Source organism: Ambystoma mexicanum, chromosome 2q, assembly GCF_040938575.1.
Source record: "Ambystoma mexicanum isolate Mex_15411 chromosome 2q, UKY_AmexF1_1, whole genome shotgun sequence".
Lineage (NCBI taxonomy): Eukaryota > Metazoa > Chordata > Amphibia > Caudata > Ambystomatidae > Ambystoma > Ambystoma mexicanum.
In genome coordinates this window covers 553,051,727-553,075,081 of record NC_090924.1, presented here as the reverse complement: position 1 = coordinate 553,075,081, position 23,355 = coordinate 553,051,727, and the positions used below count along the sequence as shown (strand labels likewise).

General features: G+C 42.1%; 1 protein-coding gene across 4 annotated transcripts in view; it reads right to left on the bottom strand.

The window, feature by feature from the left end:
• Positions 1 to 23,355, bottom strand: part of DNAJC19 (DnaJ heat shock protein family (Hsp40) member C19) — a 164,279-nt gene that overhangs the window by 37,023 nt on the left and 103,901 nt on the right. For all 4 annotated transcript variants that reach the window (XM_069647701.1, XM_069647700.1, XM_069647699.1 and 1 more), the window contains one exon: positions 18,139 to 18,209. In XM_069647701.1, coding sequence (XP_069503802.1) covers positions 18,139 to 18,209 — 71 coding nt within the window. The remainder of the gene's footprint in view (positions 1 to 18,138; positions 18,210 to 23,355) is intronic.

Sequence of the window (23,355 nt, the reverse complement as noted above, 5' to 3'; positions counted from 1 at the left end):
GATTAAACTGAACACTAAAGTGCCACAGCAGAGCGACCTTACAGATCCTCATCACTACGTGCATTCCATATAGTTGATGCTTGAAATGAGAATGCCCAAGTGCCCCATTATGTGTTTTGTGAACATGGAATAGATATAAATGTTCGGTCTGTTGATGAAGTGCTCCTAAGAGTTTATACTTCAGTTGTTTTTACAACAGAAAAAGTGGGTTTAGATCCAAGGATTTAAATTGCGTTTATTACATTTTCAGGCAACCATTGCAATTCTCTCAGGGCAGGTTGAACGTGTGATTGTTTAACCAATTTCGGTATTATGGCTATTATAACGTGTATGTGCTGCAATTTAGCTATGGCGTACTTGGGTGAGTTACCCATATGCAGAACTGCAGTAGTCCAGCAGCTAGGATATTTATTCATTAACTATCAAAACAATGGGAGGTGAAGACATGGAGGTGTTTAAGATGAATGATAAGGTTTGGGTGACTATTTGGGGCAACAAAAAGGAATGTATTATTTTTACTTAATTTTTGGCCACCAGTGCTTGTTCTACAGTGGTTGGCCATATGGCTAGGTTCATTATAATTTTTTGCGAGCTACACGTTTAATTGTTTTTGTTGTATTCTATCCATTTAGTCCATCCAGATGCCTTTCAGGGTCATGCAGGTGACCATTACCAAGCATCTTTACAACTTCTTGTCCAAGCGCAGAAACATGCATTTCATGGCATAGTTGGAAAATGTAATGTTGAATCGGTGAAAAATCATTGCAAACGCGCGAGCAAGCAGAGTCTGAGGGGCCAGGGGGTCCCGATTGCCTCCACCAGTTTTCCCCACTCAAAAGGACTGGTGTGGCAAAGCCACGGTGAAGAAGCGTGAGCAAGCACAGTCTTTGCAGTCCCTGCAAGTAATTTAACTCCCTGTTGTACTCTCTGAACACCAACCCTTTGTACGGACTTCTTCACGCCCTAGTAGTGATTCAGTGCAGCGCTGTGGCTGTGTCGTTCTGCAGACGGGCTGCAAGCAGGGATATTCTACTTGGCAATTGTTAAGATGGATTTCTAAACTCTGGCCTGGTGGGCAGAGTTTAGGAGGCCACCCTAGCTATAGTGAACAGGGAAACACAGAGTTTAGTCAAACCAATCAAGGTGAGCGTGGTCAATGCCAAGTCTCCGGAGAGGTCAGTGGAGTCAGGGGTCCACAATGAGTCCACACAGTGAAATATACTAGGATTACATTTAGACAGCAAGTCCAAAAATACTATATTTTAGGCCCAAAAACTCACATGAAATGGAATCAAGCAGGTAATATCACACAACTCTAAATATAAAACATATACACAGTAGAGCTGTGCTGAATAGCATATGTAGTATTTGGCCAAAGCCGAATAGTTGCTTTATTTAATAAATCATGTTCACTTATTAAAAAAACAATTAAAGTGCAATTTTAAATGCATTCTATAGATTTATTTCTCTTCATTGTAATTAATGTAGCATCTTTATTTAAAGTATAAAAGCCAGGAAAAAAGCTGATTTAACCAAAATGAAGTGACTAAATTTACAGACGGTTGTTGCATATTCAAAACCAGTGCCAGTCAAAGTAGGATGCTTCACAAATGTAAAAGGACTAGGTTGCAATGAACAAAAGGGATATTGCAATTTGCAACTGCCTTTGTGAATCAGGCATTCCCTATCCAGTTGCAAAGTCGCTGCGTCAAGTGTAGAAACTTTTTTCCAGCTTGCATAGAAATGTATAAAATGGTTTATGTCGGCTCATGCAGGACACAAGTCAAGAGGAAATCTGAAATGCGTGAACTCCATCTCACAACTTTTCATCCCACCCCTCATAGGCCAAACTAAGGAGAGGACTCTCCAAGAGAGGCTGCTGGTGTTTGGGTAAGCACCTGTTCATTTATTACAATTGATTATGCACATCAGGTCTAACTATTCATTGCATAGAAATAAATACAAAAAACATAACAATTCTGGATTATATTTAAGGAAAGTTTGTTTATGTAACTGACGGGCACAAAAATAATTAAACAAATTATAGCAGCACTAAAATATATTTTAACTAGGGCTGTACCGAATAGCATATTTATTTAGTATTCAGCCGAATACCGAATAGTTTGTCAACTATTCGGCCGAAGCCGAATAGTTGCTTTATTTAATAAATCATGTTCCAAACTTCAAAAAACACACTTATTAAAAAAAACAAATAACGCACCATAATAAATGCATTCTTTACTTTTATTTATTTTCATTGTAATAAATGTAGCATATTTATTTAAAGTATAAAAGCCAGATATAGAGCAGATTTAACCAAAATGAAGGGGCCAAATGTACAGAAGATAGTTGCATATTCAGTGCCAGTAGTAGTAGGAGGCTTCACAAATGCAAAAGGACTTAGTGAATCAGATGCATTGCATTCTCTATCCAGTTGCAAAGTCGATGCGGTCGTGTTTCGCAACTTCTTTGAAGTTCACATAGAAATGTATAAAATGGTTCATGTCGGCTCAGGCAGGACACAAGTCAAGAGGAAATCTGAAATGCACAAACTCCATCTCACAACTACTCACCCCACCCACCCAAACAAATGCTCACTTCTCACTTATCCTAGCCACACATTCTCGCCAATACATAAATATATGCAATTTATAATTCCTGACAAAATATCATATAACGTTAAACTCATGACTCAAGTCCTTAATAAAAAAATAAAAAAAAAAGGGGGGGGGGGGGGGGGACTATGAAAAGGTGTTCCTGTATTGTTGCAGGCTAAGAATAAAAGATGAGCACCTTTTTTGTCCAAGAATCTGTAACAAAACATGCCCTAAAGAGCAGATTACAATGTAAGATATTTTTCAGCTGTGTGATTGCAATTTGTCTGGTCTAATTCTAGTCAGTTTTGCAAACTGAAGTCTATATTTGCCTTTCTGAGTTCATGTTGCATTGTATTCAGATGAGAATGTCAAAGTAGTCGGCAAGAGCCGAATAGCTTTTTTTCAGCCGGAATTCGGCTGAATACTTACTCGAAGCCGAAGTTCAGTACACCCCTAATTTTAACCTTTACTTCATACTTGATCGAAATATAGTCCTATTCTAACCAATATATGTGTGGCAGTTTTCCACTAAATTTGCTGTTGCTTTTGTCAAATTTGTCTTTTTGCCTGTGTAGTGCTGTTTTTGTTTTGTTTCGATATCTTTGGGCAATAAAGAAAGCTGCTTGGAGAGTTTGATGTGTTAAACCAGCAGCAACACCTGAATTAATCTGAGGGGCTTGCATTTCTCACACGATTCAGCCTTTTATTCTTCAAAATGTCATTTCACAAGCATCACATTTTTACTACTACACAGCAATATATATTAATCAGACCGGTGTGCAAACATACAAGGAAATCTGCACCTTATATTGAACTGCAGCCACCTGGTGGCTTTGAGAGGGTCTCCACAGAATTATCCGTCCCAGGAATATCCGTACTAGGCAGGCAAGTCAGAGTCCCCCGGGCCTAGCGGTTCAAAGAGATCAGTCTCTGCATTTGCCGCACACGGCCAAAACTATGCATGTATAGACTTCAAGCAAATGTCTATTCTTTGCAAGCAGAAGATATTTCAGTTTTATAGCCAGGCAGAGTTAACTAGGTGGGTCGAGGAGATAAAGTATTACCACAGAACGTTCCCGTTCTTCTCCAAACACTGAAACACACAGCTGCAACACTGCGCAGCGCTCCGCGCATGCGTTGTGAATATATGAGAATTCACTTGAGTAGAAAGACGACCGTGAGGTCCACAGGGAGAGCAAAACGACGTTGCTTTCTCAGAAACACACAGCTGCTACACACCGCGCCTATGAGCATGGCTGATACTACCAAAACTGTGCTATTACAGGACAATTCACCATTTGATTCCTGCTTGGAAAATATTATAGAGGAACTTGGCAATATTCACTCCTCTATTTTGACACTTGACTCCCGCTCCTCCAGCATATAATAAGAGCTTAAAGGTTTTAAAAATTATATTAAAACATTCTCTGGCAGACTAGACGATGCTGAAGAAAGAGTTGGTATTGTAGAGGATAGGGCGGAGGGCCTTGAGAACATGCAACTGAGACTCACACAACTGGAAGGTGAAGTCACAGAATTGGAAGACAGAAACCGTAGAGGCAACCTTCGCTTCTACGGAATCCATGAAAAAGTGAAGGGGATGACCCCATCAATTTCCTTACCAAATGTATCCCCTACACATCACCTTTTCACCCCCATTGGAACTGCAGTGTGTTCACAGGATTAGACCCCACTTCTCCAGCAACAACACTTTGCCAAGACCCTTCATTGCCTGCTTTTTGAGACATCAACAAGCGCGCCAAACCCTGGTAACTGCCAGGAAGAATTCCTCAATGCTTTTTCAGGGAAACAAAATCTTCATTTCCCTTGACTTTTCTAATATCATCCAAGCTAAGGGGAAAAAGATTCCTTGATATGAGACCTCTCTTGAAATCTCTTATCAGATGGTGGTCTTGTGGATCCTGCAAAGATGATAATTAGCATTCCGGATGGGCCTACCAAAGAATTCACAGACCCAAATGATCTCTTTAATCTACTTCAAACTTCACTGATAGATACAACCTCCCTGAACCCCTCTCCCAACACTTCCAAGCCGGATCCTCTACTTCATTCACCTACGTTCAGAAAACCTATGAATCAACACATTAAATTCACTCCAAAGAGCAGCAGATCAGTTTCTTCAATTCCATTTGACGCACCATCTACCTCAACTCACATGAGGGACAAATCGAGATCTCCCATCAAATCTACTGACCCGTCTCTTTCAACTTTGCAAACTTGAGCGACTGCATGATTGGGCTGCACTTCACCATCACCTTATCCTTTGTCGAATTATCTTGTTCACTACGCAATAGCTACATTGGCCGTTCTACTTGTTCATACTCATCTCCTGCTCTTTGCTTCTCTTTGCCTGTGCTTATTCCGTCTCTGTACTTTGATATCTCCCCCATGAGACTCTTGCTTGCTTATTTTCGGACTAATCTCACCTTATCCCTCGCCATCACTTATTCTTAGATCATCTTGCCTATTCTTATATATGTTTTTCCCTTTCTTGTCATGTCCCTTTCCTCCTGTTCCTCCCCTTGTACTCTGGTGTTACCACAATATATAGTAATTTTCACTGCTGTGATGTATTACATTTCTAAAAAAAAAAAAAAAAAAAATCATTCATTGCTATGGCTAGGCAACCAGACCCTGATGTGGGTGTATGCTGTGAGGATGTGCAACCTGGTGTGAGTGAGATGCAGAGCCCCTCCTCTCAAACAGAGCCTGTGGTAATATCTGGTAGATTGTCTTGCACTCCCCGGCTGAGCGGCATTGCTGACAGGTCTATGGCATCCAATACGGATTATAAATAACAGACAGATCTGTCAGCAGAGAACTCACTAGTAAATTGTAAGACTCGCCTTAAGGACATGGAGGCTCATAACATCTCAACAAGTTTTGCGCTAAAAATATTGCTGAAACTGTCTCATAACATCTTGTGTTTGGTTGAAAAGAATGCATCAGTACTCAAACAGATGTCTCTAGCCAATGGCAGCCGGGAGGAACAAATAGAAGCTGTGCCTATCCTCCTACCTCTGGTTCAGAGTATACAGGGGGTAATAGCCTTAGCCAATTTGGAATCCACACTAGTGTAGATTTTGGCCGGGGATACTTCTGATGAAAATAAGACATGTGAATTAACTAAGAGGGAAAAACTAAAAATCAAAAAGGATGGCCTTAGAACAGAAAGGCCTAACGGCTGAGATTGAAGCTCTTAGTGTCAGTAAATCTCCTCCTAAGCAAGTTCCCTCAAAAAGGGCTAGAAAGGCAAGAAAAACAGGCACTAAAACGGGAAATCTTTCTTCTTGAGTGCTAGGGGCTGCAACCCAGAAAGAAAATGCCTATACCTTTTAAAGGTAACGGTAGAATCCAGTTTCAATGATTCGCAGTCTGATCAGTCCGAGGGTCGGAATGATAGTACCTCCCCTCATGGAATCCCCTATTCTGAAGCCAATGAAAGTAAAACCCTCAGCCCATGAAAAGTCAGCCTTGGGGCAGGGGAGCACAGATACAGATGGATGAAAAATGGTGAAACTTCCTAAAAATTACTCACCATATCTGCTGGATGGAAGAAGTTAAAGAAACCTATAAATAGAAGTATATTGCTAGAGAGCCTCCACTCCCAAATAACACCTTGAGTGGTAAAAAGTAGCGACTGCGTTTGTGAATCTGCTTGATTAAGGCTTGACAAAAGTGCACTGCTAGTCTGAGGCAGTGGATTCCTTGATTAGAAGTGTCAAACCAGACAAAGAAATATGGGTACGATATTGATGTAGATATGAATTAAATTCCAATTGCCAGCAAAGGAAGAAAATGATAAAACTTGTAAATCTGGAAATAAAATGGCAAAAGATGACCCAATCAAAGCCCATTGCGAATGGCTTTGTTCTTTCCTCCCACCCAAGGATGAGCTAACTTAGGCATTGCCACGTGGAACACTCAGGGGCATGGCCACCTTGCTGGAACAATGGGCTTCTATAAATTGATTGAGGATATGGATGTTATGCTACTACAGGAAACATGGCTCCTTAATGCACCTGTATATGATGGTTTTACTACATATTGGAGAGCAAAAGAAGGGAGAAAAGGGTAGACCTTTTGGGGGCCTGGTTAGTAATAGTATTAAGTCTGAGATTATAATACTCCGATTGTTAAGATCTGTACAGGCGGTGGCTTTGATGTACTATTAGTAAACATCTATGAACCTGCAGGGGATGAACGCACAATTTACATACAACTAAATGTCTTTCAAATGTGATATTGGGTGGCGATTTAAATGCCTCATTGGTTCACAATCAAACTACCAATGGGAACCAAGATGGTAGGTGGTGTGACGTGGAAATTAAAGCAGAAAGATGGAGCTCCCTTCTTGAAGAAATTGACCTCTCTATGATGAATAGCCTGGGAAAGGGCCAGAATGGTGTGGATCCCACTTGGACAAACGGTCGCTATTGTTCCACCATTGATTACATTTTTGTGAATGCCTCACTGCTTGATACGGTGTCCCAATATTCTGTTAATTTCTGTTAATCACCCCTCTTTCAGGGACCATTCGCTTTTGAGATGTGTGCTTGGTGTGAAATCTGGAGAGCCCGATGGTGGATAAAATCTGGGAAGTAAATTTGCTCGGCAATGGCAATAGGTTGGGGTGGTTTGATTGCAATCTGAAGAAAGCCTGTAATCTGAGTAAGTGTCTCCAGATTCAAGATATGACTAAATTTACAGCTAATGAAATAGTAGACTGGATCGCTATATGTCTTCATGACATGCCTATTGGCAGTAGTATCCCCCCACATCTGCCAAAATACATTATGCTAAACCTTTTGATAAGATAATCCATGTAGAAAAGAAAGAAAATGAGAAAAGTGGTTAAAGCAATTGACTATACTGTTCCTTCTGGACTTACCTATATCCAGGCTAAGCAAATGATTAAAAAAAAAAAAAAAAACTATAGAACCTGGGTTGTCAGATATAGAACCTCAAATGACAACATAAATGGGCAACATACGGTGAAAGTCCTCTTGGCGGGAGACAAACTTGGCAATTTCGGGCAATGCTAATCAGGATGTGGCATGCTGCATTGATAATAAAACCTTGGTGACTTATCTGGAAGGGAAGTTTAAAGGGAAAACTGCCCTGCTTCATAAAAAAAAAACCTATAAAAGACTGATGCTGTGTGAGGACGTCATTGCCATTTTTAAGAAGCTTAACACATCCAAGGCCCCTGGCCCGGATGGCCTATGCAACATCATAATAAAGCAAAATGCTGAAATTTGGTCGGATATCCTACTAATTATCTTTCGTAAGATCCCGGCTAGAGGAGTAATACCCAAATCTTGGAACACCTCGATCACCATACCTGTCTTTAAAAGTGTAATCACAAATCTACCTATGAATTACCGCTTATTAGCATTGGCAGATGTGCCTAGTAAGATATTCTGCACTCTGGCTCTTCGCGAAATTAATAGGTGGATGATAAAAATGTCCTGAATAAAGCCCAAACCGGATTTAGAAAAGGCTACAACAGTGGATAATATCCTGATGGTCAACATTCTGGTCAAACAAGCAAAAGTTTCTGGGGAATTGCCCTTGTATATTCTCTATGTTGACTTCTCATTGGCATTCGACATGGTGAATAGAAATTTGCTATGGGATAAACTCAACCGCATGGGTACCCGAACATCTGTTTTATATATGTAGGTTGATGTAGAGGAAAACACCGCCAGTGTAAGATTGAATAATACCAGCCTTATGTCTGACCCTAAAGCAGTCAAGATGGACGTCAGACAAACCTGTGCCCTGGAGCCCATTTTCTTTAATTTGTTTGTCTGATTTTTGAGGATATTTTTATTGAGAAAAAAATGCCTTCCCTAGAATTGGGGTAAATATATTAGGCTGGATCTTCTATGCAGACGACATTGTTATTTTTGATAACGCCTTCAATGGGATATGCAATAGCGCTAAGGCAGTGTTTGCCTATGCGGAAAAGAATCGCCTTAAAGTTAACATCGAAAAAGCCCAATTCAAGGCAGTAGGACATGAATGTTGTAATAAGAATTCTATCCAATGCGACATTGGTATTATCAAGACGGTTAGCTCCTATAAATACCTGTGCCAAGGTATTGTGACAAATAAAGGCATTGAAAGAAACTTAAACTTAATAAACGTGCAAAGGCTCTTTCAACCATGGGACTGGCTCTCTCCTTTTCCAAACAAAAACTGTTGGGTATAGTTTGAGTGGTATTCGCACCATCTATAACCAAAAACTAGCATCTGCTTTCCTGTATGGGCTGGAGGCTTCGCTAAGTGATTGGTCTATTTGGGCAGATATTGTCGGAGGCCTGATATGGCGTCGTTTTCTGGGTTTAAGTAATTATACCCCGGTGGAGGTCATCAGGCTTGAGATGGGTTTAACCTCGCTCTCTACCCTGATTGAGCTAAACAGAGCAAAATGATATCTTAAGATCATGTTTTCAGACCCTGACTCCTACCTTTCAATACTTTGTTCAGTTCTGGGAAATGGTACGTGTGTAGCTTTGGAAAGATTTAAGACCAGGAATGAGGGCCTTTTTTACAAGACTATGCTGGAGAATATCGAGAGGGGGGTGCTGAAAGCTCTGAAAACCTCTGCTAAGCTATTTGACTGGGTAAGGACCAATGAGAGTGGCAAATTTGAAATCTCTATCTACCTTTGCTAGAATGCCTTTTAAGTTGGGGGTACCTCAAGAATACCTAAGGTTACTCCAGTCTGCTAAAACCGGAATAATCTTCATGAACATTAGGCTAAATAGGCTTGATGTCCTGGAAGTGAACGGTGCCTGGACAGGGATTCCTGAACACGAAAGAATCTGTAGGATCCGCTGTAATGGACAGGAAGTGGAATCACTGAGGCATGTTCTAACTAGACGCAAAGGTATGGTCCCTGTGTATAAAAGCTATTATTCTGACCTGGTAGAGCTAGATGAAATAGCTGGAGAAGTCTTCTGGTTAGAAAGCCTATCAGGACTGAGCCGGAGAAAAATAATTGCAATAACCCAGGTATGGAAAATTGCTGATGGAAAACTGAGGAAGTTTGAGGCGGACACTAAACTATCGGAGGTTCTGTGTAAAAACTGAGAAAAGAAAATGGAGGTCTCCCTCCAAAGAAGGTGATGTCCTTAGGCCCCCTCTTTCTTTTTCTCTTTCTCGCTCTTCTTCCTTCGCTCCTTTCTCTTTCCCTTTTAAAAAATGTGATTGCGTTTTAAATTATTACAATGTAAATAAGATGTATGCGATTTTATTTTTGTATATTTGTGTAAAAGGTTTGATTGTTAAACTGTATACACAATAGGCAGTTGTGTATTAGTAGCGGAGTAGAGTCCAAAAAAAAAAAACACGTAAAATATGGAGTGCAATATGCAATTCAGCCATCGGGAGCCAGTAGCGAATGGGCTGCGGTGCGTAGTTGAAGCCCGGAGGTAATGTGATTGATGGACCGGGCTACGTGAGGAGAGCTTCTGCTTAAGGGGGAGCAGGGAGAAGATTACCACGGAGATATAAACTATTAGCCATATGAGCAAGCCACAGTAAAGGCAGGAAGCAGTTCATGGATCACTGTGCATTCACATTACAAGAAAACAGGTGATTGCCCCGATACAAACAGCAGAAAAGTGACGCAAAGTGAGGGAACCACCTCTGAGGTGAAGTGCCACAAACCCTGTTATGGAGGACACGCCGTATGGGAGTCGGGTGTCAGTAAGTCTCCTCTTAAGAATCTTCAGGCGGATGCCCAGCAGAGAACAGGGAAATGTCAAGATGAAAGGCGCCTGAAGAGACACAGGCACTAGGCAGATTAACAGCCGAGTCGGCGGCAACAAGGTAAGGAAGTTTGTTGTGGCAAAAGCCACAGAAAGGCTTTACGAATTGTACCCCGCTACCAACAACACTAAAAAGTAGTATTAAACAATAAATGCAGACCGAGCTAGATGTTCATAATAATGAAACCGTCTCAGCTCTCGAAGCTCCACGACTATGGGGCCATCTCTGTTGCCGCTTGGGTACACCCCGCTCCCTTACTTTGTTTTTTTAACAGAGTACAGTTTTAGAAGAGAAAGCATTCTCCTCCCAAAGATATTGTTAGGTAGTTATTTCATGTTAATGCCAAATCTCATCCACCTGTGAGATCCCCAGCACTTTTTGCTGGACTCCTGGATTTTCTTGTCTGTTCTGAGTGAGGACAAGGGCTGTTTTTCCACACTCACTTATTCTTTTACTCTGACTATGGGAACCCGTGTTCATTATTTTTATACTTTGAGTCATGCTTCCCTCCATCTTTTCCAAGGCATCTGCAATTTACTTTTGCAGCACACAGCACCTTTTATGCAGTGTTGCTGGGAGTTGCTTTTGTATTTTATTTTACTTCTGAGAACAAATGTTCCCAAGGATAGGGGGATACATTTTATCCTCCTTACCTTTTCTTTTGTGAGATCAGCAGACACCACCTTATGTGGAGTGCTCAAGGGTTACACTGCATCTCCTTTCTCACTACTATTTTTTGGTTACAGTGGAAAGCTCATCTGAATGGCTGGTGGCTGTGTATATATTCTGCCGACTTGTGTATTTTTCCTTCCCTGGCTTTGTTCACAGCAGTGGTCATTTACAACCCCTGATCCAAAATGGTGGCAGTCTTATTATCATCAGTTCAACATGGCTTGTCCTTCCTTGGTTCTTCTGCCGTGCTGCGTCGGGGAGTTCCTGGTTGGACTGGTCTTCAGCGGGAAACCTTTGAGAAGCCCACCAAGGTTTCAGAGTTTGTGAGGACAGGAACAGGGGAGGATCCAGAAACACTGCTGGTCTTTGTCTTCTGGCATGCCTGGTTGGAATTAATTCCAACTGGGAGGTTGGCTGTCCTGAAATGACAGCCACCACCCAAAGATTGAATGTAGCACGAGTGCTGAATGACTGGGTTCCCGACTAGAAGGCAAGGATCCTGGTGCGCAGAGTCGACCACTGGAACTGAAGATCCAAAGAAGAACAAAACCAGAGACAACTGCAGCACCTTCAAGCAACCGGAGAACCTGCTTTAGTGACTGCTGCTATCCTGACCTAGTTTTCAAACTGACAGGAAAGCTCAGAAGAGGACTACTTCCTTCAGTAGACTGTTGGGCATAATCAGCCCTAAGATGACCTGCAAATCAAGCCATCCCATGACGTGCTGCAACCTTCCTGGGCTGCAAACTGCCAATACCCTGGGACTGCAACCACTTTGCAGTGCATCGTCCGTTTACTCCTTCTGGACAGCCAGAGGCAAGATTCCACTCCAGATTACTCTCACCACAGTGAAGGACCGAGCAAGCGAGGCGAATCGACCAGGCCATAACCATTCTTCATTGGTGTCTGTGAAAAGGCACCAAAACCACAGATCCGCATTGGAGCACAAAGAATCCTTTGCTGGCCCCGCTCAACTGCTGCTCCGAAATCCCTTCAAGAGTCCCTGACCAAGAAAAGGAGACTGGGACTGCAGCTGCTGCACCGTGAAGGTGTCCACCTTCACCACCCCTCAGGTACTGTGGGGCTCTTGGTAATACTTACACCGATTTGTTTTGTCTGATTCCAGCGTTTGGATGTTCGCCCAGGCCCAACGCTTGTACGCATTCAGGAAGCCTTCTCCGAAGTACTTGAACCCTTTTTGACCAACAAAAGCTTGCTACTTACCTGCAATTGAAGAATCCTTTGGAACTTTGCCTTTTCTACAGCTGTGCCTTACCTGCTTTCCCGTCAAACACACATATGGGTATGGCCTTTTGTTATATGAGGTCGAGCTCCGAAAATTTGTTAGAATTCTGAGATTGCAATATTATTTTCGTGACTTATCTGAAGCGAGGCAGGATATGTCAAATAACACAGGATTAAAACCTCCCTCGATTTTCGTACTGTTGTCCTCAATGGTCTGTCCCGAGATACTCGCTTTTGAAAACAGAAAACAGGATACTTATGGAAACTAATGTATTGTTTTCCACAAAGAATCGTTACACAGACAACCTAACCAAGGAAGAGATTGGCGCTGAAAAACCTAGTGTCCGCATAATTTCATCAACAAACCAGCCGATAAAGGCAGAGGCCTTGTCCTATGGTATGGTCCAGAATCCTCTATGAAGAAGAGATTCAGAAACATCTTGGCAATGATACATTTTATAAACCAATTGACTCCAACCCCACAGTGAGATTAAAAGCAGAGATAGACAGCCTTATGACGCATGCATGGACTTGAGGTTGGATTATCGATGAGATAGCCTTCTTAGTCAAAACTTACCCCACTACACCAGTCTAGCAAAGATCCATAAAAGCGAAACGCGCCCTACGTGGAGACCGATCGTTTCTGGATTTGGGTCAGTTTTAGAACCTTTATCAACATATACAGATGTGTTCTTACGCCCTTTCGTGGGCAAAATGAAGTCCTATGTACAAGACACCACGGCCATGATCAGGATACTTACCAACCTTATCATTGACACAGATGGCATCCTTGTCACTCTTGACGTAGAGTCTCTTTACACAAGTATCCCTCAAGAGGAGTGTATGGAAGTACTACGGACATATTTGGACAAAAGAGACAATCGAAAAGTACCCAGAGTTAATTTTAGAATTTACATGCTTAGCCCTGATGGAGAACTTCATGTATAAAGACATTTCTATAAACAATGACAAAGAACAAGCATGGGAGCTACCTTTGCTCCTGATGTAACTAACCTATTATGGACAATTGTGAGGCAAAAATCGGTCTATGATGACAATATCTACAACACATCAATATAGCGATGCCAGCATATAAGAGGTGTTCCTGGTATGGAGGAGGTCTTCGGAATCCCTAGAGGAGGTCTTAGACGAGGTCTTACAATGGTTGAACATCCAGAACCGGTCCATTAAGCTTACTACGCATAGTAATATGCAGAGTATTCCATTTTTAGACCTAGAAAATAAAAGCGAGGAAAATCTCATTGGTACTACACTGTACAGAAAACCCTCAGATAGAAATACACTGTTAGCGTTTAATAGCTTCCATCCACTTCATTTGAGGGAAAATTTACCGTACTGACTGTTTTTACGGACCCAATGGAACTGCAGCAAACTTTCAGATTTTGACAGTAACAGCAAAAATCTGAGCAGTCGATTGACAGAATGTGGCGATCCCTAACAGGTAGTACGTAGTGCACGAAAGAGGGCCCGCAATGCCGATGGAGACATGTCTCTCCAAACAATCGAGAGACCAGAAATCAGATAAAGTAACACGTGTGACAACATTTACTCCATTGAGCCACTATAGAAGAACCATTCTCAACACTGATACATTCTGAAAACAGATAGTTTCCAGCCAGAGAAAACTAGATTCGCACTTAAGCAAAGTAAAAGTCTAAAAGATAGACTCGTCCACACTTGAATCCACAAATTAATCTCTGGAATTTGCCACCCGTGATTGGACATTTCAGGAGCGGGAAATGTTCAGTCTGAACCAACAAGAAATAAGAAGGGGATTGATCTATATGGAATCCATTGGAAGTTCAAATCCACGAATTGCCAAACAAAATGGACGATATATGGCATCACATTTCGATGTGGACTCATTTTGCTAAACGTAAAAGAAAGCCAACAGCGAATCTGTGAGCACAGATCATGTGTAAAGAATCTGATAGCGGACAAGCTTCTGGTATCTCATTTCAAAGCCAAAGGACACAAATACACATATATTCTGGTTCGTCATTCAGGTTCCTCATTCCGACACTAAAAAGTCCTCCTCAAGTAGGCTTTAGGAGGGGGAGGGGGGGTTGGGACCTGATGCTCAGAAAATTGGAACACATGTGGATCTATCGCTTAGACTCAGTGAATAAAACCTTGAATGTTGCGATTGGATGGAGCCTTTTTTCAACTAAGCGGTTTACTTCCACAATGCAGTTGATCACATCCGGGACCCTAAGCGACCCCATGTCACCTGTCCCCAGTTATAGTTAAATGATCCCTGTTATGTGGTGGCCCTTTGACCATACTTGGGACACTGAGTGTCTCTAAATCAACTGCCCTCAGTCGTAGTGGAGTCATTTCTGTTATGCGGTGGCCCTTTGGACAAAAAACATTTTGCCATAAGATCAGGCAACACATGAGACCATGGCCTTTTAAAGTTTGGGTTGCCTCTTCCTCTTTGGTCTGTTAAGTGGTGTTCTGTTCCCCTCACTTGATTAAAAAATAAATGATACAATCCCAGGACAATTGGCATCATTAAAGATTACAAACATGACTTGACAACTAAATTTGGACAGCGTTACTTTGTTTCAGCATGGGTAACCTGACCCCTTGGCATCTGTGCAGATGTAACTACGTCAGCGTATATAAGGATTAAACACAGGCAGTCCATGTGTATTCGAGCTGGTATAGGTTTCCCAGCAATGGCTTACGAACAGTGTCGCCTTAAATATTATTATTTCAGGATTTAGAGACCCACATGTTTTGTTTGCAGAAGCATAACTTGAGTCAGCAAACCTTGCCGCTCAGGTGTGTAAATCACGCAACGAATGGACACAATATTTGTGAAAGAGGCTTTTCCAGTCTTGTTCTTGTTAATGCTGGCATCGATTGATATACAGTAGCAGGGCATTTATATTTGCTTTTCCGTTCCCATCTTACACATAGTGCCTATGGAATACTGTTGTCTTAATTCATCTCGACAACAGTAGGAGTAATATCTTTCTGCCCCTTTTCAGAGGAGGAGTTTGAGTGATTGATAACGCTCCGTCAGGAATCCATCTCGATTTTGCAGCAGTAATAATACTCTGCACCATGCTAACGACGTTACCATGTATAATGAAGATATATTTTGGTACAATATGTTGTTTAACTCAAGTAGGCCGTTAACATAGTCCAGTGGATAATAGGGAACTTGTTGCATCTTTTTCACCCTTCTCTGCAGCGTTGATAAAAGAATAAATAAAGTCCAACCACTGATTTGATAACAGTGTAATAACAACCAGCCCACGACATGAAGACATTTTAGATGGGTCAAACCACAGCCTGTAGAGATAAATTAGATGTTCTTTCATTGATCAGTTTTAGAGTTATATGCTTGTGCATCAACACTTATTGTCACTACATTTGATTTTTAACAGACTTGGGGCATCTCCTTACTATCCTGGGAGTCTAGAATCATACCACATCGCATTGAGTCATAGTGTCCTGAAGAAAGCTCAGAGAGGGGACAATATGTATGGAAACTGGAATCGATGTCAGTTGATCTCTGAGCTGGAAATACAAAAGTGTCGACAATTGCAGTGCCCTTTAGATCAACATAGTGCACCAAATCACACTAGTTACGAACCACACTATTTAGATTGATACCGTACACATTACAATGAGCATATGAACTACACTTAGCACTGTTTTAATATTGTTTTTGTAATATTGATGGTGAATACATTTTGTTTCATTAATTGAACTGATTTCTGATCAAAACGACAGGGGGATCAATACCCCAGTCTGGCTGTTGGCTATTATCTGTAGCATTACGGTTGGGGTAGCCCGTACTCAATGGTGTGTATATGATATTTACCTCCTTTCCCTCCAATCTGAATTTGAAGAACTCACATCTATCTAGGGATAGACTGGTAAAGCCTTTAGGCATCTGAAAAGTATTAAAAGTCTTAATAAGCGTTTACCTGCTATTGTTGGTGGTGTTCATTCATCTTACTCCTACAACAGAACATTCAGAGTTACTTTAACAGCGGTTAACTTTTGAATTGCATTCATTGACCTTATAAGTTTTCACTGTGGTTGACCAGCTTGAATTTGTATTTATTCGTTTATATAGCGCTTTACGCCAAAGCGCTGCACAATTGAACAACTTGATACAAACATAATATAACGGTACAATTATTGCATTGGTGTTTCCCTTAGTTTGTTAGCTTGAAATAGTACTTTCCCATCTTAAGATTTATCTTTCCCTTGTGTGTATATAACAAATAACTATTTTGATCTAACTTTGTGGTTCTTTGCGCCCATGTATATTCCAAGTTCTCTGTACTGACCTACAGCTCACATCTCCCTCCTAAAATGAGCCTGGCTGCTCTGCCACCCAACCAAAACCTTGACTGATACTAGAAGTTGGAGCTCTGTATACGAAGGGGATAGTTTTAAAAAGTCCTGCCACAGGTGGAGTTTAGAATAACTCCCCAACATATACTATTCACTGACAGATATTACTTCCAAAATATGGTATTAAGCAGAGCATGGCGCAAGATGCCTGTTAAACGCAGAATAATGATATATCACTCCACAACTAAGTATTTATCTTTTGTGCATCAGAACCTTTCCATGGTACGTGAATGTCTCTTTTAGGTGAGTAAATCTTGTCCGGAGATGGTCTGTATTATTGCAGTATGAGATAACTACAGGAGTTCAAACATTACTTTTGAAACCGTGTCAACTTTTCTGTTGCTTCTGCGCAACATTAAAGAACAGTGATCTCTTGGCAAGGGTCAAGCTTGCACCTGGAGAACCCGCTCACATGAGTGTCAACTGAAAGACAGCCCGACAGATTAACCCGAACATGTCCCAGTCAGGGCTTTAATTTGATCCCATCTTTACTTGGTTCTTCTACTTCTGTCTCCTTATAACGACTCTGGTCAGATTCATAGCACATTGGCTCTGCTGGACTTCAACATTCCACCGAATTATCTTTCGGATGAATCAACATACTCTTCATGCACACAAAAATCGTTCAGTCAGCCATAGCAGAAATTGCAATATTTTACAACACACTCATCTCAAAGGACTACTAATGTAATCAAATGCAAGGTGGCAGTGACCACATTAATACGATGGAGCGCAACCTCACTCACCCTTGAATGGCCCTTGTTCATGCGGGTTACACATGCACACTTAACCCATTCATATATCGATTACAGTGCACAGGGTACACTTTCTCTTAAAAAATATACGAGCCAATTATGCTGTGCATTAAGCCACTCTCCACTGGCAGGATTGGTCCACTTCTCATATTAACTATGAATAAACCTTGAGGGACAATGATGCCTAAAGAGACCATGCATGGTTTGCCATCACAGCACATGCATTTTCAAGTAAGGTGGTGCATGGCTTCAATCAGTTTAAATGCTGAACTCCAGTGCGGTTTAAACGCCTGACTCTGGAAAAGACATTCCAAAAGAATTGAAAATAAATCAAATAAAAAACAGTACCAATAACATCCAACAGGAAGTAAATTATGACTGCAGAGAAGCGCTCAATCTGGCCCTTGGCCAAATGGATGTGAAGTAAGGAGTCGAGGGCTCTTTGGAAATTGAAAGATACACAGCAGTTTTAATACAAAGTACAATATAGGGTGTTGCCCGATATCGGTGCAAATATGCCGACGATAACAGAAGGGAGAGAATGTGCGTATAAATAAGGGGCTCACAGCCAGACATTCTTAAAGTACTTAATTACTGTATATGTGTCATCCTGTTTATTGTATAGAACATTCTATAGAAGATTCCTCCAAGGCTTCTTTGCTTACCTTTATCTGGATGGTTCAAAAGCATTACCCTCCTATGGGCTTCCCTTATCTTTACTTTGTTAGCAGTGGGGCTAAAAAATGAAAAGACGAAAAGAAACCAAATGAGTAACAGTTTATGTGTTGCATTAACAGTCATGTTACTGGTCTATAAACAGTACGCATTGTTTGAGACAACTGATTTGACTTCACATATCAGAAAAACACAGCAGGGGTTGTAACTGATGCCACCATCCCAGTAGAAACAAATTAGAACACTACTGCTAAAAGAGGACTCTGCTTAATACAAAACGTACACACCATGTTATGTTAAAGGCTCTTATACTGTGCACTGTCGCCACTGGTTTCTTGGCGCTCCAATATCAAGTTATATCATGCAATATAAAGCATAGACCGGTGGACTGAATGGCATAGCATATAGGAGATCCTTGGAACGGAGGTGGAAAGATACAGACAAAAGGTACGGGGAAACTGTGCAGTGCATCGTCGTCCGAAGATCGAATCCTCTCGAAACTTTGGTGTACTCCTTCCAGACCACCAGAGCCAAGATTCCACTCATTGAAGTCCCCTCACTAGAGTGATGGACTGAGAAAGCAAGACGACTCGACCAGGCGGTAATTGTTCTTCACTAGTACTTGCCAAAAGGTGCCAAAATCTCAGAACCACAAATAATCCTTTATATGAAGCCTTTTCACTAGACTGCTTCTGCAAGATCCCTTCCAGTGTCCCTTCTTTCGTCTGCCTGACCAAGAATCTGGTGACCAGGTCTGCTGCGTGGGGGCATCGTGCTGCATCTGCTTCTTCAGTCCTAAGGTACTGTGCAACTCCTGGTAGAACTTACCGAGAGTTGTTTTGCTGGAGTGCCAATTTGTGTGTTTGGGAGTTTGCCAATACACGTTCGTCCACACCCTATGTGCCTACAAGGAGCCTTCTCCGAAGGCCCTTAACCAGGTTTTCCAAATAAAGCTTCAGCTACTTGCAACTGAAGACTTCCTCTGGAACATTTGAACTTTCCACAGCTTGTGCTGGTTTTTCCCCTCCAAACTGACTCAGACTCTCATAACGTAACGAGATGGGGATCGACTACTGAAGCCTAAGGTCTCTGAAATAATTACAAGTATTTACCTACTTTATGTTGGTTTTGTTTCATCCATTTGTACCTGAAACTGATATTCTGAAAGTCATTACAAAAGATGTACTTACCTTTGCATTGTATATAGACATTCTAAAAGGATTAGAAAAGTGATTTACTTTTGTAAAGATGCAATAGTAGTTCTAAAGTTACTTACTGTGTGTTATAATTCTTTGGCCTCTGCATACTCAAAGTTCTTTGTGCTGCCTACAGCCCTTTCTCCCTCCTAGGGTAAGCCCGGTTTTGCCGGATCCTGTCCGCGAACGGCTCCATGGACAAGGCACAAACCATTGGTGATAGGGGGAAACCTTGCCTAGTGCCTCTAGTGATATGGAGGAGCCCAGATCTAGAACCATCAACGCTGAACTGCATAGTGGGATTACTGTAATTGGCCATTATCCATTTTGAGAAAGTTGGCCCGAACCCAAAGTGTGTCAACATCTGACTAATATACTCCCCCCCCCGTCCCCAGATCAAACGCTTTATACACATCCAAGGACAGTACCGCCATACCCTCCCCCGACCTGGATGCACTTTCTAAAAGGTCTATAGTCAGCCTGAAATGGTCTACTGTTCCTCTACCCAGGATTAACCCGTTTCATCGTGGGCAATTATGTCTGGGAGGTACGGTTTCAACCTCAACGCTAGTATTTAATATAATTTCCTGTTGTGATTCATGAGAGTAACTGGCCTGTAGGAGGAAGCCTGGTTTGGGTCTTTCCCAGGTTTTTGGACTAAAATAGTTAATCACTCTGCCATTGACTTGGTTACTGTGCCCGTGGACAAGGAATTGAACAGAGCTGTTAAATGTGGGGCGAGGATGTGGGCGTTCATTTTATAAAATGTTGCTGTCAGGGCCTGGTGCAGTGTTTTTTTTTTTTATTAGACATTTGATAGCTTCTATGACTTCCTCCGATGAGATTGGGTTTTCCAGGGCTGACAGGGAGACTGCTGTTCGGGGTCTTTGGGAGGGTAAGTAGTCTGACAAGCCCTCACGCTGAGCAGGGGGGTCCGACATTACTGCTCTGTGGTGATTGACCAATTCTTCCATTTTGTCTTTCTCGCTGTAGAGCATTCTTCCGTCGGCTCCGATAAGCCTCAGGATTTAATTCCCATTATTGATTCTTTTCAGTTTATATGCCAGTAACCTGTGCACTTTATTGCCTTTAGTGTAGGCTAATGATTTAGCGGTGCGATCAGCCCAGTGCATTGCGAGTGCGGTTTTAGCCTTCTTCCATGCTCTGTTTTCCGTGACCTAGCGATCTCTTATATTTTTAGCCTTGCTCATACAATTGGCCTCATTAGAGCAGAGTAAAACCAGGTTAGGTATACTTTCATAATACAATACATAATTCAAGGGCAGTAGACCCTATTGGTCAGAATATACAGTGTTAGTCAGTTGTAGACACACTTAATTAAACCAACACTGTTACAAGGATCTCCTGCAACATATGGAACTTTCTTCTATCAAGAATGGATACAGTTACATTACTAGTAGTACTAGTAACAACAGTACAGAGCTAGTAAACTAACTCAATTTCTGGAGTGGCTACAAGCCACTGAAAGACACATTAACTCACTAATCTATTTTAGAAGTGCACTAAGCAATTCAAGGAAAGCAAACTCCAGTTACAGTTTCAGAAGGGCAACTGCGATTCAATGTCAGTATAACCTATTGGTACATGAACTATCCACTACCTATATCCTTGGTATCACTATAGCTAGTCATAACAAAGATACTTTTCAGAGTTGAAGGATATCATTCTAAGGTATGTAAGTGTTAGGGATCATTTTCAGTTTCCGTGGTAATTCCCTTTAACCGTAGAGACCCCCAGCTCTTTTTGATTTGTAACCTCCTGAGGGAGTGGCGCTTTTTTGCCACTCACTCTGTGGTTTTCTCTGACTGTTTTTTCTATTGTTCAATGGAGTCTGGTAAACTCCAGTCACCTGCTTTTTGCCTAGTGACACACAGCACCCTCTGTGCAGTGCCACTGAGAAATCCCTTGGAATTCTCTTAATGTTTAAATCCATATTATTGGGTGAACTACCGTTCCCAAGAACAGTGAGCTAACTTCTCTTTCTTTTGTGGATCCAGCACACACCACCCTATGTGCAGTGCTGGGGGGTTACATAGTAACTCCTTATCCCACTTCTCATGTAACCTTTTGTTACAATAACTAATTTGTATGGCCGTTGACAGTGGTTATTTTTTACTACATTTTGTACAGGGTACTAGCAGGCCGATTTCTCAGCTGCAGTAGTACTGCACCCATGGGTGACCATTTTTCCAAAAAGGCCCAGTCTTTCTCCTTCGTCATTTCTTGTTTGTTCCTTCTGGGCTTTTACTCTGTTTAAAAATAGATTTGGGTCCTTTGGGCGTTTTGCCTTTGGCAGGATTCGGCCCTGAAGCCTGTCCAGGCTCCAGTACGTCTGGAAAGGCAGGAAGTGAGCGGGGGTCCCGAAACTTCGCTGTCCTTTGTCGCTAGTTGTGCCTGACTGAAACCAATTCTGATTGACTGGCTGGCTGTCCTACGGGGCAGCCACCCCCCAGGTGAGGCCGTCAATTAATGGATTTCACATAAAAGGTGAGGCTTTTGGGACTACAGGCAGAGTTGACTACCGGAACAAGACATCTGACGAAGAGGACAAACAGGGATCCCCCAGTAGCACCTTGCAGGACCGCAAGACCACCAGTGAAGCCCTGCAGCTGTGCTGACCCAGTTTTCATCAACAGGGAAGATCCGTGCAGGGTTACTTCCTCCCTTGGGCTGATGGGACCAACTAGACTCGAGACCAGTTTCATTTTGGCTCATTCCCCGACTTGCTGCGACTTTCCTACGCTGCAGCATCCCAATGCATGGGGACTGCTGACCATTATCGAGCGCATCATCTTCCAGAGAATGTATCCAGCCAAGCCTTCGTGGGCACTTTCCAGGACCTCCAGAAGCAGGAATCTTTCGTCCAGTGTTCCCTCACCAGAGTTCAGGACCAAGGAAACCCCAACCGGAGCCATTTGTTTCTCGTTGGCGCCAAGAAAGAGGCACCAAAATCACAAAGCTGTAGAATCGTGTGGAATCCATTGCTGCCGAGTCCCTCTCCGGAGTTCTGCCGCAGAAGCCCACCAGACGTCCTCCCTTTCGTCATCACAAACAAGAACCAGGAACAAGGGTCTGCATCACTGCATCAAGAAGGCAAAGAAAAGTTCACCAAAACATTCCTATGCTTGAACCCTGTTCCTTCACAGGAGTTCCTTTTCACAAAGCTTTTCACATTTGAAGCTGAACCGGTTCATAGTGATAATATCGAATTCAAAAATCTCGAAAACCAAAATCTCGAATACAAAAGGCCGAAAAATAAAATATCAAATTTTTTTTTCAATGTGTTTTTTTTTTAAATGGGGGGGTTCCCCCCCATTCCCCCTTTTTTTTCATTTTTTTTATTTTACCCCTTTTTTTTACTTACCTGACCGCAAAAACATATATAAATAAATAAATAAAAAATTCGATATTTTTTTTTTCGATATTTTTTTTTTTGGTCTTTTTGTATTCGATATTTTGTTTTCGAGATTTTGACTGACTACCAGCTGAACCATATCCGGTACACACAAACTGGATTATGCATTCAGGGTTTGGTTTTTACTTATCTTTGGCTCGGGAGCGCCATGTGGTGACCCAGAACGAGTAGCAGAAGTCAGTACACATGCTCTGGCCCTGGGGGGGCACAAACACTTCACAGGGTTCATCGCCACGTCCCAGGGCTACCAGGCCTCTGCTGTTGAGCCTCACCTCTCAACTTGCTGTGTCCACTCCTGCCGCACCACGCCACACCCTGCCTGTGCCCCTGAAGTCTGCAAAAATCAGCACCAAGCAGTTGAGCGCATTTTCAAGCTCGGGCGGCACATGCTGTATGCGGGTTGCCGCCAAGACTCCTGCAAAATGTAGTTCCTGGTCACTCCACAGCTCACCAATCCTCACACCAAGGGAGAGGCAGGAAGAGACCCTATCCTGATCAGTCTTTGGTTGCTTGTGTAGTGGGGGAAACAAGACTGGCAAAAGGGCTACCCTTCCAGGAAAACATATCCAGAAGGA